Source organism: Stenella coeruleoalba, assembly GCF_951394435.1.
Source record: "Stenella coeruleoalba genome assembly, chromosome: 15".
NCBI lineage: Eukaryota > Metazoa > Chordata > Mammalia > Artiodactyla > Delphinidae > Stenella > Stenella coeruleoalba.
In genome coordinates, this window is record NC_137161.1 from 74795084 (window position 1) to 74811203 (window position 16120).

General features: G+C 46.5%; 1 protein-coding gene across 2 annotated transcripts in view; it reads right to left on the reverse strand.

The window, feature by feature from the left end:
* Positions 1 to 16120, reverse strand: part of GALNT17 (polypeptide N-acetylgalactosaminyltransferase 17) — a 450322-nt gene that overhangs the window by 214998 nt on the left and 219204 nt on the right. For both annotated transcript variants that reach the window (XM_079944095.1, XM_079944096.1), the window contains exon 3: positions 8644 to 8810. In XM_079944095.1, the coding sequence (XP_079800221.1) occupies positions 8644 to 8810 (167 nt within the window). The remainder of the gene's footprint in view (positions 1 to 8643; positions 8811 to 16120) is intronic.

Sequence of the window (16120 nt, forward strand, 5' to 3'; positions counted from 1 at the left end):
TCCCACCACCACCCCCCGACCACGCTTTCCCCCCTTGGTGTCCATACGTTTGTTCTCTATATCTGTGTCTCTATTTCTGCCCTGCAAACTGGTTCACTTGTACCATTTTTCTAGGTTCCACATATATATGTTAACATACGATATTAGTTTTCCTCTTTCTGACTTACTTCACTCTGTATGACAGTCTCTAGATCCATCCACGTCTCTACAAATGACCCAATTTCACTCCTTTTTATGGCTGAGTAATATTCCATTGTATATATGTACCACATCTTCTTTATCCATTCGTCTGTCGATGGGCATTTAGGTTGCTTCCATGACCTGGCTATTGTAAACAGTGCTGCAGTGAACATTGGGGCGCATGTGGTCTTTTTGAACTATGGTTTTCTCTGGGTATATGTCCAGTAGTGGGATTGCTGGGTCATATGGTAATTCTATTTTTAGTTTTTTAAGGAACCTCCATACTGTTCTCCATAGTGGCTGTATCAATTTACATTCCCACCAACAGTGCAAGAAGGTTCCCTTTTCTCCACACCCTCCCCAGCATTTGTTGTTTGTAGATTTTCTGACGATGCCCATTCTAACTGATGTGAGGTGATGCCTCATTGTAGTTTTGATTTGCATTTCTCTAATAATTAGTGATGTTGAGCAGCTTTTCATCTGCTTCTTGGCCATCTGTGTGTCTTCTTTGGAGAAATGACTACTTAGGTCTTCTGCCCATTTTTGGATTGGGTTGTTTGTTTTTTTACTATTAAGCTGCATGAGCTGTTTATATATTTTGGAGATTAATCCTTTGTCCGTTGATTCGTTTTCAAATATTTTCTCCCATTCTGAGGGTTGTATTTTCATCTGGTTTATAGTTTCCTTTGCTGTGAAAAAGGCTTTAAGTTTCATAAGGTCCCATTTGTTTATTTTTGTTTTTATTTCCATTACTCTAGAAGGTGGGTCAAAAAAGATCTTGCTGTCATTTATGTCAAAGAGTGTTCTTCCTATGCTTGCCGCTAAGAGCTTTATAGTGTCCGGTCTTACATTTAGGTCGTTAATCCAGTTTGTGTTTATTTTTGTGTATGGTGTTAGGGAGTGTTCTAATTTTATTCTTTCACATGTACCGGTCCAGTTTTCCCAGCATCACTTACTGAAGAGACTGTCTTTTCTCCATTGTATATCCTTGCCTCCTTTGTCACAGATTAGTTGACCATAGGTGTGTGGGTTTATCTCTGGGCTTTCTATCCTGTTCCATTGATATATATTTCTGTTTTTGTGCCAGTACCATATTGTCCTGATTACTGTAGCTTTGCAGTATAGTCTGAAATCAGGGAGTCTGATTTCTCCAGCTTCATTTTTTTCCCTCAAAACTGCTTTGGCTATTTGGGGTCTTTTGTGTCTTGATACAAATTTTAAGATTTTTTTGGTCTAGTTCTGTAAAAAAAGCCATTGGTAACTTGATAGGGATTGCACTGAATCTGTAGATTGCTTTGGGTAGTAGAGTCATTTCACAATACTGATTCTTCCAATGCAAGAACATGGTATATCTCTCCATCTGTTTGTGTCTTCTTTGACTTCTTTCATCAGTGTCTTATAGTTTTCTGCATACAGGTCTTTTACCTCCTTATGTAGGTTTATTCCTAGGTACTTTATTCTTTTTGTTGCAATGGTGAATGGGACTGTTTCCTTAATCTCTCTTTCTGATCTTTTGTTGTTAGTGTATAGGAATGCAAGAGATTTCTGTGCATTAATTTTGTACCCTGCAACTTTATTGATTAGCTCTACTAGATTTCTGGTGGCATCTTTAGGATTTTCTATGTATAGTATCATGTCATCTACAGTTACAGTTTTATTTCTTCTTTTCCAATTTGGATTCTTTTTATTTCTTTTTCTTCTCTGATTGCCACGGCTAAAACTTCCAAAACTATGTTGAATAATAGTGGCAAGAGTGTACATTCTTGTCTTGTTCCTGATCTTAGAGGAAATGCTTTCAGTTTTTCACCATTGACTGTGATGTTTGCTGTGGGTCTGTTGTATATGGCCTTTATTATGTTGAGGTAGGTTCCCTCTGTGCCCCCTTCTAGAGAGTTTTTATTATAAATGGACGTTGAGTTTCGTCAAAAGCTTTTTCTGCATCTATTGAGATGATCATATGTTTTTTCTCCTTCAATTTGTTAATATGGTGTATCACACTGATTGATTTGCATACATTGAAGAATCCTTGCATCCCTGGGATAAATCCCACTTGACCATGGTGTATGATCCTTTTAATGTATTCTCGGATTCTGTTTGCTAGTAGTTTGTTGAGGATTTCTGCATCTACATTCATCAGTGATATTGGTCTGTAATTTTCTTTCTTTGTAGTATCTTTGTCTGGTTTTGGTATCAGGGTGATGGTGGCCTCGTAGAATGAGTTTGGGAGTGTTCCTTCCTCTGCAGTTTTTTGGAAGAGTTTGAGAAGAATGGGTGTTAGCTCTTCTCTAAATGTTTGATAGAATTCACCTGTGAAGCCATCTGGTCCTGGACTTTTGTTTGTTGGAAGATTTTTAATCAGTTTCTATTTCATTACTTGTGATTGGTCGGTTCATATTTTCTATTTCTTCCTGGTTCAGTCTTGGAAGGTTATACCTTTCTAAGAATTTGTGCACTTCTTCCAGGTTGTCCATTTTATTGGTATACAGTTGCTTGTAGTAGTCTCTTATGATGCTTTGTATTTCTGTGGTGTCCATTGTAACTTCTCCTTTTTCCTTTCTAATTTTAGTAATTTGTGTCCTCTCCCTCTTTTTGATGAGTCTGGCTAATGGTCTATCAATTTTGTTTATCTTCTCAAAGAACCAGCTTTTAGTTTTATTGATCTTTGCTATTGTTTCCTTTGTTTCTATTTCATTTATTTCTGCTCTGATCTTTATGATTTCTTTCCTTCTACTAACTTTGGGTTTTGTTTGTTCTTCTTTCTCTAGTTCCTTTAGGTGTAAGGTTAGATTGTTTATTTGAGATTTTTCTTGTTTCTTGAGGTAGGCTTGTATTGCTATAAACTTCCCTATTAGAACTGCTTTTGCTGCATCCCGTAGGGTTTGGATCATTGTGTTTTCATTTTCATTTGTCTCCAGGTATTTTTTGATTTCCTCTTTGATTTCCTCAGTTATCTCTTGGTTATTTAGGAATGTATTGTTTAGCCTCCACATGTTTGTGTTTTTTATGGTTTTCTTTCCTGTAATTGATTTCTAATCTCACAGTGTTGTGGTCGGAAAAGATGCTTGATATGATTTCTATTTTCTTAAATTTACCAAGGCTTGATTTGTGACCCAAGATGTGGTCTATCCTGGAGCATGTTCCATGTGCACTTGAGAAGAAGGTGTAATCTGCTGTTTTTGGATGGAATGTCCTATAAATATCAATTAAATCTATCTGGTCTATTGTGTCATTTAAAGCTTGTGTTTCCTTATTAATTTTCTGTCTGGATGATCTGTCCATTGGTGTAAGTGAGGTATTAAAAATCCCCCACTATTATTGTGTTACTTTCAATTTCCTGTTTTATAACTGTTAGCATTTGCCTTATGTATTGAGGTGCCCCTATGTTGGGTGCATATATATTTATAATTGTTATATCTTCCTGGATTGATCCCTTGACCATTATGTAGTGTCCTTCCTTGTCTCTTGTAAATTCTTTATTTTAAAGTCAATTTTATCTGATATGAGTATTGTTACTCCAGCTTTCTTTTGATTTCCACTCACATGGAATATCTTTTTCCAGCCCCTCACTTTCAGTCTGTATGTGTCCCTAGGTCTGAAGTGGGTCTCTTGTAGACAGCATATATATGGGTCTTGTTCTTGTGTCCATTCAGCAAGCCTGTGTCTTTTGGTTGGAGCATTTAATCCATTCACATTTAAGGTAGTTATCAATATGTATGTTCCTATTACCACTTTCTTGTTTTGGGTGTTTTTGTAGGTGCTTTTCTTCTCTTATGTTTCCATTAGAGAAGTTCCTTTAGCATTTGTTGTAGAGCTGGTTTGGTGGTGCTGAATTCTCTTACCTTTTCCTTGTCTTTAAAGCTTTTGATTTCTCTGTTTAATCTGAATAAGATCCTTACCAGGTAGAGTAATCTTGGTTGTAGTTTCTTCCCTTTCATCACTTTAAATACATCGTGCCACTCCCTTATGGCTTGTAGAGTTTCTGCTGAGAAATCAGTGGTTAACCTTATGGGAGTTCCCCTGCATGTTATTTGTCATTTTTCCCTTGTTGCTTTTAATAATTTTTCTTTGTCTTTAATTGTTGTCAATTTGCTTACTGTGTGTCTCAGCGTGTTTCTCCTTGGGTTTATCCTGCCTGGGACTCTCTGCACTTCCTGGACTTGGATGGCTATTTCCTCTCCCATGTTAGGGAAGTTTTCGACTATAATCTCTTCAAATATTTTCTCGGGTCCTTTCCCTCTCTCTTCTTCTGGGACCCCTATATTGCAAACGTTGGTGCGCTTAATGTTGTCCCAGAGGTTTCTTAGGCTGCCTGCATTTCTTTTCATTCTTTTTTCTTTATTCCGTTCTGTGGCAGTGATTTCCACCATTCTGTCTTCCAGGTCACTTATCCATTCATCTGCCTCAGTTATTCTGCTAACTGATTCCTTCTAGTGTATTTTTCATTTCAGTTATTGTATTGTTCATCTCTGTTTGTTTGTTCTTTAATTCTTCTAGGTCTTTGTTAAACATTTCTTGCATCTTCTTGATCTTTGCCTCCAATCATTTCCCAAGGTCCTGGATCATCTTCACTATTATTATTCTGAATTCTTTTTCTGGAAGGTTGCCTATCTCCACCTCATTTAGTTGTTTTTCTGGGGTTTTATCTTGTTCCTTCATCTGGGTACATAGTCTTCTGCCTTTCCATTTTGTCTATCTTTCTGTGAATGTGATTTTTGTTCCACAGGCTGCAGGATTGTAGTTCTTCTTGCTTCTGCTGTCTGCCCTCTGAAAAGCCTCTTTTTCCTTGAATGTATGTGATAACATGGAAGTGGAGGGCTGCAGTTTCCACCCGAGCCATTCTTGACTAGCCTGAGAATGGACCATTCTACCCTCATTAAAATGATGGTTGCAGAACTTTTTCTTAATAAAAAGGGAGATATTATGCTTCACAGTTCAGAGGAGAAAAAACAATAACATTAACTTGTTTTTACTATAGGATCTTAATGTAAAACATGCATTGAAAAAAAGAGGGTGAGAACACAGGCAAATGAGCAGTTGCTTCTGGTTACTCTCTTCAGTATTTGTTTTTGTCCAATTATATGTGCTTTTTGATAAATTCAAATGTCCCTACAAAGAGCGTGCATTACTTTTAAGATCAGAAAAAAAAATTGGTAAGGCTGGAAAAAACTGTTTTAATCAAATTCAAACAGAAGGTAAGCAGGGATAACAATATTAATGTTAGACAAACTAAATTCAAGGCAGGGGGAAAAAAGTATGCTTTTAAGATAAAGGGAGCATTACATAATGGTAACAACCACTGCTAATAGTGAAACCATTTAGATACAAATCTACAGTTGCCAAAGAAACTGACAACAAGATACAGAAATCAAACATTATTAGGAACACAGGAAGGAGTAGTCATTGTAGGAGGAGATGTTAAAACACCATTATCAAAGAGACTTAAAAAAATAAACTCATAGTCTAGCTAAACACACAAAGTTGATGTCTGGCAGGAATTCAATTTCATGATTATAGAGTAGGGGTATCTTTTCAAATGTGTATAGAACATATACAAAATTTGTTAATACTAGTCACAAAGAAAAAAAATGTTAACTTCCTCTTCCAGTTAAAGAGAAGGTACTTCTAGCCTGGAAAAAATATAGAGGCTAGAGCTGGGGAAAGAAAACAGGGAAACAATATTAATGTAGACCACTCTGGGTTCCCCAGGTATCTCGGGGGACAGGGGAGGATGAATGGGAATTAACTTTATGATCAGACTGAAACAAATACCTCTTCCCTACTTTTTCTCACCCATTAAACATCTTCATTTAGACCTGAAGTGTGAAGCACTGAAATGGTACTTAACCCAGTGGGTCTCAAAGTGTGGTCCCTACAAGAGCAGCATCACTGGAGAACTTGTGAGAAATGCATATTCTCAGACCCACCCCAGACCTCTTGATGCAGAACTTCCTCCAGGTCAGAGTTCCAGGAGGTTCTGATGTGAAAGCATCTGATGCTAAAGGTGTATATAAACACCCCAGCTCCCTCACCCTTGAGCAGGTCAACTCTTGAGGGGTGGGTTTTACGCTGGCTTTGCCTTCCCTTCCTTATCCTACTTCCCCACTCCTCTAATGATGCACTTTACCTCCCAAATAAACGAATGCACTCAAATTTTAGTTTCAGGGCCTGTTCTGGGGGAACCCACACTAAGACATCTACTGGAGACCCCCATTCTCACAGAGCTTGTGTTCTGGTTGAGACTGACCTATTCTTCCATTTCTTCCTCTTGGGCTGGGTCTGCTGAGATTTCCTCGGGGAAAGGAGCCCCACTGGTAGTGAGTCCTCACCCCCAATTCAGTCCAGCACCTACTGTTTGCTTTCTTCTCTGGGTCTGCTAGCTCTTCTCTGCACCACCTCTGGTCACTTCGTTGCTTGCCCCCTGCTAGCCCTTTCCCAGCCCTATTCAGCTTCATCATTTACTCCCTGGCTGGGCTGTAACAGGGAAGAACAAATCTGACTCCATATTAGATCTGTTCCTTTTACTTTAACCTTTGTGCTCTGTTGCCTGTGTTTAGTCATGCTGGCTCTTCACCTTTTGTAAAAGAATGTTGTCTTTAGCCTGATATACAGGATAGCCTGTTTTCAAGGCTCTGACCTTTAAGGGTATAACACTTTTCCACTCATGTAGTGATAAAGAGTTGCAGAACAGAATAACATTTGTCTTGGAGGTTTAGAGGAACATCCTGACCTGGCCTACGTGGACAACTACAAGAACAAAGGATTCTGACACCAAGAAGTTTGCAACAAGTAATCATGGCCTTTTAAAGTGCTTTGCTGAAATCCTTCAAGGAGTTTGGCGGTTTTTTTGGCATGAGCCACCTGTCTCCTTGAATGGCCCTGCAATAAACCTTTCTCTGCTCCAAACCCTGACATGTTGGGTTGTTTGGCCTCACTGTGTGTCGGGCACACGAACTTGTGTTCGGTAATAGGGTGAGACTCACAGAGGGCTGGCGACCAGCCAGGCCCTGTGAAACCAAGTCCTGCCCGGTACTGGGAGTCCAGCTATGAAAGGCACAGCGATCTCATGTGCTATGTGCTGCAGGAGGATACAGGGAGCTGAGGCGGCACAGAGCAAGGGTCTTAGGATGTCAGCAAAGGAATCTCCCAGGAAGTGACACAGAGGGGACACCCGGGGGACGAGAGGGATTTAGCCAGCAAACGGAGAGGGGGAAGTAGGAGTCAGGATTCCCTGCAGAGGGTTTGGAAGTACTTCTGAAGCCAGAGGTCTGCAGGGGCACACAGAGAGGCTGCAGAGAAGGCCACTGTGAGCCATGACTTGGCCGGCTGACTTAGAGGCTTCAGGGAACTGAAAGAACCTCCTTCTCCCAAGAAGACCCTCCATGTAAGTTTTAAAATAAGAATGTGAAAAATCCAGCAAATGACCCATTAGTCCTCAAAACTCGGAGGCCCGGGAGATGGTGGTGCCCTGATGGGTGTAATGCTGGGTCCAGACCCACTCACACACTTCAGTGGTAACCATCAGCTGGTTCAGAAGGGTCCGGGGGACTTCAGCTCCTGGGCCGATGAAACGTGAGCTCATTGGAGCTGCTGAAGATATTCAGGTTTCCATCAGGACCCGTGACACTGTCCTGCCTCTTCCTCACCCTCTCCTGACTGGGGAGCACGGGGTCATCTTCTACTGATCACACCGAGAGCAAGGGGTTCAGCTTGCTCCTAATCTTTCAGCTGCTCTGAAGATAAGCCTCCCTGGCCTTAAGCACACACACTGGCTGCCTTTCTTTGATGTCATCGGCTAGTGCGCATTTCTCCCTGCAGTGAATTTTTTAGGCTGGGATCCAACACAAAGGTACAATTGGCCAAAGCAACCCCCCTACCACCACTTTCACACGAGGCCTCCGTCTCCAAGGACTTCAAAGGAGTTTTGATATTGTCATATAACAAATACAAAAAGTATTTGTTATATTTTTTAATTGAGCCATCATTCCTAGTAGAACTGAACTCCTAAAGACCTGCAAACCCTGTGCATTTCTACCGACAGTCACTTTGGGCACAGTGACCCAGAGGGGAATTCTGATGTATGATCAACAGTTCCCATCACAAGATAGAATTTCCCTTTTTCTTCTGCCTCTGGTGAAAGGGCCAAGGAGATGGGATGGGGGGTGGGGATCACGGAGGAATTCAGCTCTTCGATGTCATCTGCTTTCGGTAATATGAAGAGGGGAAATGAGTCCAGACACGTAACTAGTTTATTCTTCAGAGCCCTAGAGGACTCAAGGACTAATTAACTAGTGTTTACCTGGATTTCTTCCCCCAAAACAGGCCCCCATTCTCCAGCTATGCCCCAGGGACAGGAGACAAAGTCACTTGGGCTCAGGATGGAATGAAAGTGACCCTTCCGCCCGCTCACATCGTGTGCTTGCACTGTCTTCTCCAACAACTGCAAGCAGGTTGGCGGCCCCATACCTTCATCACTGTTGTCATCCACCAGGATGATTTCCTTCAGCAGGTGGGTCGGTGTGTGGTTGACCGCGCTGTGAACTGACCGCAGGATCACCGACAGGGCCTCGTTCACGAAGATAAATATGATGGATATCTGGGGCAGCTCCTCGGAGAACTTCAGCTCCTTACACCTGGGGGAAGACAGCAGGGGACAGCAGAGTCAGAGGAAGGAGCAAAGCACAGGCACTGTGGCTGCACACGGTAAGGCCGTCAGCCCAATCCTGGGACACGTCCTCCCAAGGTGAGAATCGTTGGTTCCCTCTTGGCCTCTCTGGGCTAATACCTGAGAATAAAACCTAAGGAGGAGACAGTTAAGAAATCCAGTTCCACTTCTCCCAAATGTACCACCCCACAGGAAGGAGGAGCACCAGTCTTGGGCACATGTCGCCTGTCTCCCAGGCTGCCACGCCCACACGCACCCCCTTGTCTCACTTCAGTGCACACCTTCCCGACTTCCCACTCCAGGCTCCCGCATTTCCCTCCTCGGAGCCCACTTTGCTGCCTTCTGGGCAACTGCCTCACCCCCATCACTTCTCATCCAGAGGCAGCTGGGAGATGATGTATAAATACTCCAGCTCCCTCAGCCCTTGAGGTGGTTGACTCTGAGGGGTGGGTTTTACACTGGCTCCCAGTTTCCCCCCATGGGATTAAGCTCCGTCACCCATGGTGGCAAGCTGCATGACACCCTCTTAGGGGGACACCTTCCCTTCTCAGTCCTACTTCCCCTTAGTGGTGCCCTTTTCACTGCCCATATAAACACATGCACTCAAATCTTTGTTTCAGGGTCTGCTTCCAGGAGAACCCAAACTAAGACATCTCTCGGACCTACCCAGTACCCAGCACCGTACAGGAGACCTTTGCTCTCATGGAGCTTACACTCTGGGAAAAGACATGAAACACACATGAAATGTATCGTCATCAAGGAAGAGGGGCCTCTACCTGCTAGGACTGTGCTGGCTGACACACCCTAACTCTTCTTGCAAGCGTTCCTAGAATCTCCCTGGGGACTGGAAATGTGACCACCTGACTAAGAGGTCCTCCCTTCTAATATCCAGCAACTCCCCCATACCTGAAGACAGGGTGAGAGAGAAGAATGTTTTTCATCCAGGCTGGACTCAGGGGCGTAGGGCTTGGGCCTCCCTGGGGGCGCCCAGTGATGTAAGAGATGACTGGTACCCAGGGAACCGGCTCTGCACGACTCAGTGATGGAAGCACCAGCACTCTGGCCCGGGGAACGTGGTTTTATGCATAGTCTGAGCCGCATCAGAAATACCAAGCGCAAACAGAGCAGAATGGAATACAGAGCTGGTGCATTTCAATGCATCCCCCGCCTCTCTGTGTGAGACTGTACAGCATACGGCACAATGCGTTCCAGAGCAAAACAAAGGGAATGGAGTGAAAGGGAAGCAGCACTGAAGAGACAGCAAGAAATACAGCTGTTTTGTTATGCTGAACAGCTTGGGCTGTGTTGGGCCATATTAATCATGTAGGCAATTTTCAGAAGAAAATAAAGTTTTGTTACAATATACATTTGTGTCTCCTAGAGGAGACCATCCGGGGATCCATTGATCATGCAGCCTCATTTTTACCTCGATGCTGTAAATTCACTTCTGGGGGCTGTCGAGGAGATTAGAATGGTTATTGATGGGCTCACGGGCAGTTGGCGGGGATCATCTCATTTACTGCGTGGTGAGCCAGGGGAGGAGGGCGCATCCCGGAAGGTCCCTCGGAGCCTCCCTGACAGGGCCGGCAGCCATCCTGAGCCTGGCAGGCTAGCAGCTGCTCCTCAACATACACGCGAGCACCCCGCCCGTACACACGTACCTACTCTGACATGCACTCCTGGGCCTGGTTTCTTTCTTTCTTTCTTTCTTTTCTGGCTGCACCACTCGGCATTTGGGATCTTAGTTCCCTGACCAGGGATCGAACCCGTGCCCCCTGCATTGGAAGCGGGGAGACTTAACCACTGGACCGCCAGGGAAGTCTCAGGGCCTTTTTTTTTTAAACAGATTCTGGCCCTTGAAATTAAGAAGACAAAAAGGCCAAACTGCATCGTACCAGCACCGTCTTCTCCAGCTACAGGCAATGGGGTCAGGCTGCCATTAAGGCTGAGTGGCGGGTTAAGCCTCTTGGCCAGAGAAGGCAATTCCCTCTGCTGAGATGGGACTCGTGGGCCCCCGGTCCTGCCCCTTCATGGTCAAGGTGGCCATTCAGTAAATCGTGGGGAAATCTCAGAAGCAAGAAGCTCTCTGCCACACACTGAACCTGTCACCCTGGGCACAGTGCTCATGTTTCTTTCATCTCTAAAGCTGTCAAAATAATCCTCACTGTATTTAGTTCTAGGTGCCTGGCTAAGGTCCTCATAAGGATCAGGTGAGACCAGCCTTTGAGAGCCCTGGGAAAATGCAAGGTACCAACCGATGGAAAGACCAGCCTGCCTGCCCGGCCCCTCCATCCTCCCTCCTGCCTCCTCTGATCCCTTTTGTACATTTCCCATTACCAGGGGCCAGGCTTCCAGAGTTTTCATTCAACCCAGACCCTGCAGGACCCAGCCAGGACTCTGCTCCCCAAAAGGGCTCCGGGCTCCAACCTCGCCCAGCTCACAGCGATTCACCTTTCCTGTGCCCAACATCTCAGTGTTTCCCAATAGGCAGACAATAGGAATACGGTCATTATGAAAATCAACATGGTTTTGTTCCTCTACAGGGGCAGACTCTACCTTAAAAAAGTCTCTAAGCCTGGCTTATGGCCTGATATGCAGGAGTGGCCACAGTATGCTGGACAGATAGAAAACTGAGGCCGTAAGCACCTGCTGTAAAGAGGAGACATAGACTGAAACATACATTACTTCCGATCAGACACCCAATGCCCAAGGCAGCAGAAGAGTGCGGGAAGGGGGATTAAGGATGGATGATGAAAAGGAAACAGGGAGGCCACACAGGCCTTAGAAATACTAGAGACTGCACAGAGGAAGAGAACAGGTACGGCTCCTGCCCCTGGAGTTGATGCTGGACCAATCCTCCCTGTGGCCTGATGATGCTCAGATGGTGCTTCCAAACCACACAGATCTGAGTATCCCACACCCTGCAGACTAGGGCTGACGTGAAAGAAGCATCCCCCCCCCCCGCCATTTCCGAGTTCCTGCAGAGCTGACCAGGTGGACGGTGCTCAGTGCCAAGGTGCTGTGCAATGGCCCACAGGCAGGCAGATTTTGGGAAGGGAGCCGTCAGCTCAGCTCAGCATCCAGCCTTGTCTTTATATCATGGAACATACAGAATCAGATACGTTTCCTGCCTCCCCGACTGCAAAATCCAGGTGAATGAGAGAAACCCGGAAGGTCGTGTGGATAAAAGAACAGGTTCCAGATTTGAAAGATACCCGGGGAGAGGCCGGCATGCCACAGAAAATGCAAAATAACTAAAACTCCACAGGGCTTTGTGTGTGTCCTCTAGAAACAGACCCAGAGATGGGTCCCAGAAATCACACATTTGCTTTCAATAACTAGTCAGTAAGAAATAAACAATCTTGGGACTTCCCCGGTGGCGCAGTGGTTAATAATCCACCCGCCAATGCAGGCGACACGGATTCGAGCCCTGGTCCGGGAAGATCCCACATGCCGCAGAGCAACTAAGCCCGCGCGCCACAACTACTGAGCCTGCGCTGTAGAGCCCGCAAGCCACAACTACTGAAGCCTGTGCGCCTAGAGTCCGTGCTCCACAACAAGAGAAGCCACCACAGTGAGAAGCCCGCGCACCGCAATTAGAGAAAGCCCACGCGCAGCAATGAAGACCCAACGCAGTCATAAATAAATAAATAAATAAATTTATAAAAGAAAGGAAAGACGTAAACAATCTTTTGTCTGAAAGAAAATGGTTGGTGGGAAACCTATCTTAAGGTCTGGATCAATTCCAATCAAAGCTCCAGGCCAGGAGGGGAGCTACAAAGAAATTCGAGACCAAGTTCCTCTCCTCAAAGGGCTAACAAGGGACCAGATTCTGTGAAGCTGTCCTCACAGAGAAAAGACGGCAGAGACCAATAACCAACCACGTGACGTCTCTTAGACACCTTACCACTGTTCATCTGTCTAGCTGTCCGGGAGGCCTTCTTGAACTCCGGAACTGCCTCAGGGTAACCACTGTCCCCCCTCCCTCATCCTGATCACCCCAGAGTCACTGGCATTGACTTCACTTAGCACCAAAAGTGCCCGTGCTCTTCCTTCACTGATGCTGAGTAAGAAGAGTTTGGGAGACTGGGCCGCCTCTGGGAACGCACTAGAGAGTCAAGTGCCACGATCAAGGGTCAAGGTCTCCAGCAGGGAAGAAATCAAAGCCCAAGGAGACGCCCACGCCCTCTCAGAAGCAGAGCCCTGCCCACGAACACCTCTGAGGGAAACAAGTTCTATGACCCCAATGTGATACAGGTAAGAGGTATCAAAACACACTTGTGACCCAGTCGGCCAACCTGGAAACAAAAAGAGGACCCCAGGGCTTCCCTGGTGGCGCAGTGGTTGAGAGTCCGTCTGCCGACGCAGGGGACACGGGTTCGTGCCCCGGTCTGGGAGGATCCCACATGCCGCGGAGCGGCTGGGCCGGTGAGCCATGGCCGCTGAGCCTGCGCGTCCGGAGCCTGTGCTCCGCAATGGGAGAGGCCACAACAGTGAGAGGCCCGCGTACCGAAAAAAAAAAAAAAAAAAAAAGGACCCCAAAAGATGCCCATCATTGTAAAAATATTTAGATGCAACCTCTAGGAGACCCAGAAGATCACAGATAATAATGTTGATGATAATAACCAACACTTCATAGTACAGGTGTCAAAAACTGCTAGAAGCTTCCCTGTGCTGTACTATCTCATTTAGCATGAACAACGATCCTATAAGGTAGGCAGTATTTTCATCCTCATTTCACAGCTGAGGAAACTGGGGCACAGAGAGGTGAAGTCACTTGCCCTAAGTCACACAGCAAGTCTGAAATGCTGCAGGGGTGCCTGGACGTGAACATCACCATCTGACTTTTAGACTCTTGCAAACGCCCCTGCGTGCCCAAGGCAGGGTGTGGTAGCTACACGATTTCCAGCCCAGCCCCTTCCTGGCCAGGGGGACTTGGCTAACTGGTTTGGTCTCTCTGAGCCTCAGCTTCCTTTTCTCTGCCCTAAAAGCCCCAACGAGGTGGCGGTCCTCCGTGTCCAGCTGCACCATACCCAAGGGCTGCTGGGAACACAGTGCAGACCAGGAGAGGTCCCTTCAAGTGGGACAGGTGAGCAGAAGCCAGCTTCATCATCCCCGGGGGCTGATAAGGCTGGTGGGAATGTGGGCAAATCTCCTAGTGTTCTGGCTACGAATCTGGGCAAGGGGCCAATTGAGTGCTGGTCTCCGAGGAGTTATCAAAGTCTTTTAACTGAAGACCCCAAGCAAAGGGAGGCCACGTCTGCTCTCAGCCACGCCAGGACATTGCCAAGGTTCCGCTGCTTGTGAACCACTTCCGTCCTCATGCACTCAGGCCCATCTCTGTGGGTCCCCACCAGCCCTCAGGGCAGAGGCAGGGAACCCCAGGACCTATAAGGCTGGGTGTGGAGGGTGCACATGTGTGTGCTCAGGATGGTAGGTGGGGCTGTCCCGAGGGCCTGAGCCCAGGCCCCAGTCCTTGCCCCTGGTCCCCCTCCTGGTCATCAGCTCCTGGGGTCCCACCTAAGGTGAGGGCTCCCCTTCACTGAGCCTACCTGGTTTCTCTGTCACTCGGCTCACATGGCCCATCACTGTGCGGCCAACCTGCAGGGCCTTCCTAGCTGCTCACCTCAGCTCTGGCTCCCCAGTGCAACAATGCCCTTCAGTCTCTGCTCCACTGTCTTCCCAACCCTAGTGAAGGGACCAACACCAAGCACTGTCCGAGCACTGATCCCGCTGTCAGTAACGAGAGTCTTGGGTTTGATGGCTAAAACGCACTCAACACGATGACAAGGCAGTGCAACGCAAGGCGGCAAATGCTATACAGTCATCCCTCGGGATCCACAGGGGATCGGTTCCAGGACCCCTGCAGAAAGCAAGCCCCACAGATGCTCGAGTCCCTTATATAAAACGCGCAGTACAGTTGGCCCTCCGTATCCGCGGATTCAGCCAACTGCGGATCCAAATCTACTGCTGGTTGACTCTGCACATGTGGGACCCGTGGACACGGAGGGTCAACTAGACCTACACCAGATGTGACAGAGAAGCTGAGATGGGTCAGGAGGGCAGAGAAGATGACTATGGGCTGGGTTTGAAAGATGGATCAACGGATGACACTTGCTTGGTCAAGAACAGAGGGAGAGGCAGGCGAACAGCACTTCTGAGCACACAGAGGCACTAGGGCTCCCTTCCTCTCTTCCAACGCCTTCCAGAAGAAAACTGTCCAAGCTTGCTTAGAGCTGGGGCGCCAAAGTGCCAAGCTGTGCAAACAGAGACTCATATGGGGCTCTGCAAATTCCTACCAGGCTGATTCCTTTTTCATTTTCAAGGTGCTCCAAAAACATGCGTAAGGTCATCAAAACTCATTAACAAAGGTTCTACAGCTGACAGCAGAGTCCGTGCTGCCTCAGTGGCAGGCCTCTCTACCAACCTTTCTGAGTTCGGGAAGGCGATGTGGAGTAAAATGAGAGGGAGGGAAGTGTGGGGCGTCAAACAGAATAGGCACTTTGAGTCATCAAACCCCACCTTGCCATCCCAAGAGCAGCTGTGCTCCAACGAGAAAACCCTTGAGAATTGCGACAGGCATGCAACAGACACATCTTCACCTCTACTCCTCCCACTGCTGAGGGCAGATGTGGGAGCAAGGACTCCCAGCATCACATCGACACGACATCCAATCCGCCTCTAAATGGACGGTCCAGGTCCCTGGGTACCTACCCTTTAAATACTGATCGTGCTCTACGTATGTGAGCAAACCTGGAAAGTACCCCCGTTCCCCCCTGCACTTCCGAACCTGCCGGCTCCCCCCGCTGTGCCGGCACATGCTTCCTTGGCTTGGCCAGACCCTCACTGGTCAGCATCTGACACACTCCACGTATAGCCCAAAGCCCACGCTCTCAGACTGAGAGCCAAAAGGGCTCTGCTCCCAAGAAAGCGTTAGTGTGGCCCAGCCACTTAGGAAGAGGATTCATTTTTCAAATAGTGGTATCCAGTTGCCAGGCAGAAGGAACCAGAAAGGAAAGGCGAGTGTGTGCAAGAGTCGCCTCTTGGCTGCTGCCTGAATTCCACGTGGCCACAGACACTGAGAGCGCACGCTGAATCACAGACGTGGCTACGGGGCACATCAATCCAAGGTATCGCAAGCCATGGGTTAGGCCCTACCAAGAAGAGAAATGAGCTCCTCCTAGGAAGCCCTATGCAGATAGGCCACCATTCTTTTTTTTATATACATTTATTTATTTTATTTATTTATTTTTGGCTGCATTGGGTCTTCATTGCTGC